The sequence below is a fragment of the Austrofundulus limnaeus genome, unplaced genomic scaffold (assembly GCF_001266775.1).
Source record: "Austrofundulus limnaeus strain Quisiro unplaced genomic scaffold, Austrofundulus_limnaeus-1.0 Scaffold91, whole genome shotgun sequence".
In the NCBI taxonomy this organism is placed as follows: Eukaryota; Metazoa; Chordata; class Actinopteri; order Cyprinodontiformes; family Rivulidae; genus Austrofundulus; species Austrofundulus limnaeus.
In genome coordinates this window covers 159,803-162,750 of record NW_013952493.1, presented here as the reverse complement: position 1 = coordinate 162,750, position 2,948 = coordinate 159,803, and the positions used below count along the sequence as shown (strand labels likewise).

At 39.6% G+C, this 2,948-nt stretch overlaps 1 protein-coding gene across 2 annotated transcripts in view; it reads left to right on the top strand.

The window, feature by feature from the left end:
* The window catches only part of zgc:112083, an 8,924-nt gene that overhangs the window by 2,606 nt on the left and 3,370 nt on the right, over positions 1–2,948 (top strand). Inside the window, exons 1-6 of one of the 2 annotated variants that reach the window (XM_014012390.1) lie at positions 40–126; positions 471–637; positions 1,571–1,797; positions 1,882–1,990; positions 2,066–2,218; positions 2,291–2,401. In XM_014012390.1, the coding sequence (XP_013867844.1) occupies positions 487–637; positions 1,571–1,797; positions 1,882–1,990; positions 2,066–2,218; positions 2,291–2,401 (751 nt within the window). In that variant the 5' untranslated portion in view covers positions 40–126; positions 471–486. Of the gene's footprint in view, positions 1–39; positions 127–470; positions 638–1,570; positions 1,798–1,881; positions 1,991–2,065; positions 2,219–2,290; positions 2,402–2,948 lie in introns of those variants that run through there. The other variant, XM_014012389.1, reaches the window with a different exon arrangement.

The following is a 2,948-nucleotide window of genomic DNA, read 5'->3' as shown; positions in this document are numbered from 1 at the left end:
AATTAAAGATAAAACAAAAATCACACGAAGAAGAAACAATTTCCTGTTTGGGCGCTCACACCGGAAGTAAACAAACCAGACAAGCTCAAAAGGAGGGAAGTAGGAGGACTGAACAACTGCTTTTCTGTAAGCAATTTTGACGAAAACTGGATTTTTCTAGCACCTATAACATAAATGTTGAAACCTTAATGTTTATAAATTGACGTTCAGGTTGTTGTTGTCAGAGAAAAGTCTGACAAAAAGTTTCAACTTATCAGCGGCACCGACCGAGTCTGTACAAAACATTTTTGCTAACCATGGACAGAAATTAAAATATTTAACTTTTTATAATCCGTAATGTTAACAGCTTTTGTGTCATTTGTTAGATTCGGATAATCCTTTAAAAATAATTATAATATACTAGCAGGGTGTTGCATTTTATGTTAAAATGCAATTTGAGACCAGTTTTTTTGTGTGTGTTATGGCTGCAGTGTAGCGCCAGTGACCATGATGACAACGAAGAGACTGGACAACTTTCAGCTGGAGTGTGAGTGGGATTCATGCGACTTTAATGGATACAGCATGGAGGAACTGAGCGACCACATGTCTCTTCATCTGAAGGACTACATCGGAGACAAAGATGCTCTAGAGGAGCTGGGTAAGTGAGAGACTTTCATGTTTATGTCCACCTACTCATCATTTCAGTACTGTCTGTCCGTCCAAAAGGTCACTCAAAAAAATTGGGAATGGTTTGAAGTTAATAAAGCCAATTAATTAACAAATGTTGGTGGTAGTCTGAATCACCAGCTGGATCCAGAAACCTTTTTAAAGATTTCTTAACATCTGTTTGTCTGGATACCATGCTAACTGTTATAATAAGCATTGTGTGAATGCTTCWTAAGCATTCACACAATGTTGGCTGTTGAATCGCTTCTAGTGTGGTCCCTTACAGGGGTGATTTTTTTTTATTTCTRTTTTTTGTGATTGTGTGTGTAAAGAATAACCAGTGAAACTATTTGTCTGAATTTGAACTTTTAAATGTACATTCTAGTTTTCAAATTTGAACACGTGTCCTAAACAAAAKTCAAACATGCAAGGTTTTGTTCACAGTAGTTTTGTAATTTAATATTTTGCTTATAAAGGGGTSAGTCCACGCCAAATCACACAGTGACTTTGACCTGACCATCTCAGGTTTTGATGAAACCTGTCACATTTGTCAAATGCGATCCCACAGTGCAGTATCTCAAATTTAAGTCAGTTGGTGAAAAAAATAAAGAAACATGAATTCTCGATTTTTGGCAAAAATTGACGTGTTTGCCTGTTTTCAGCTTTCAAGATTTAGAGGGTTAATTTTAACACACTCATTGTCGTTAGAAAGAAAATTTGATACAGACTCCAAATTTGTCTTTACTTTTCGGAATTAAGCACATTAGGACTCATTTTTTAAATTTTATTTTAAAGAGGGGGCAAATGTGATGTTTTGACAAAACGAACAAATGAAGTTTTGGTTAGTTTCTCATCTGCTAAAACTCCATCAATAGCATGGTATTTACATTTATAGCTCTGCATTATTATTAACTTTTTTTTTCAGATGAGTTTGCGTGTCTCTGGAACGGATGCGAGTTTGTTTCCATGGGCAGTCCTGCAGAACTTGAGGTCCATGCATTTTTCCACAACTACCACGGCAAACTCAAGTTCATCGGCTCACAGCTGCTCAAGTCCCGCCCCGACCTGCCGAGCTGCAGCCAAGGCATGCACAGCAGCAACCTGCTGCCCGAGGGCTCCCATGAGTTTGTGTGCCAGTGGGAGCACTGCGATGTAGGCATTTTTAGTCAAAAATATTCAGAACAACTAGAGATAGATAGCTCTGACATCTGAACATTATGCTTCGATTGTCTCCAGAGCACGTTTAACAACCCCGAGTGGTTCTACCGGCACGTGGACAATCATGTGGAAAGTGCTGAGCAGCAGTCCGTTTCTCAACAGCAGGCGCTCTACTGCAGCTGGGCAGGTAGGACTCAGTCTAACCGGGTGGGAAACCGATGTTGTCGTGTCTTGCTCAGAGCGTGTCTCGGTTCCGACGCAGGCTGCGACGCCTTCTTCAAGATCAGGTATCGGCTCAGGGAACACATGCGGAGCCACACGCAGGAGAGACTGGTGGCCTGTCCCATGTGTGGCAGCATGTTCTCCAGCAACACGAAGCTGTTCGACCACCTCCTCAGGCAGGCCGAGCCTATAGGTGAGGCGGACTCTGGATCCTTTCTTCAGATGTGTGAGTGGGTTATAACCGTGCTCATTCTCCTCCAAACAGAGTCTCTGGTGTGTGAACATTGTGGCAAGGCCTTTTCCAGCGAGAGACTTTTGAGGGATCACGTTCGTCAGCACGGTAACAGGAACATAATCCAAAGTTGTCCCTCAAAATGTTGTCTAATCCCTGTGTTCRTTACTTTCAGTTCATGTGTTCTTCAAGGTGTTTATTAAGAAAGTTTCAACATTTTCTATAGGCTGCTAGCAGAGAAAAATGCTAAATTAAAAAAATGATTACAAAGCTTAAAAAGGCGAACGGTTCTTTTAAAAGACAAACCTGTTAGAAAACTTTTGTTTGATTAGGAAGATTACATGATATTGTGTCAAATTTGGTCAAGATGCCCTAAGTAYATTTTCATTCTAGCTTTGTTAAGCTATGTTTTGATACATGGGTCATCCTGAAATCCCATTGATACTTGGTCTGAATCCTATTTTTAGGTTATTATTTTAATGAGGAAACCTCAAAACATTATTTGTTTATTAAAATTTACCAGCTGGAAATAAAAAAGCTTTGCTCGATAGCAGGGAAAATATGAATTTAAGACGTTTTTTTTGTTGTTGCTCAAAACCATGTTTTTTGTAGCTACTGCTCAGGAAAGGGCTTCAAAAAATTGCGACCTGTAGAAAACGTTTCAATCAATTATAGCTGTACACTATATATA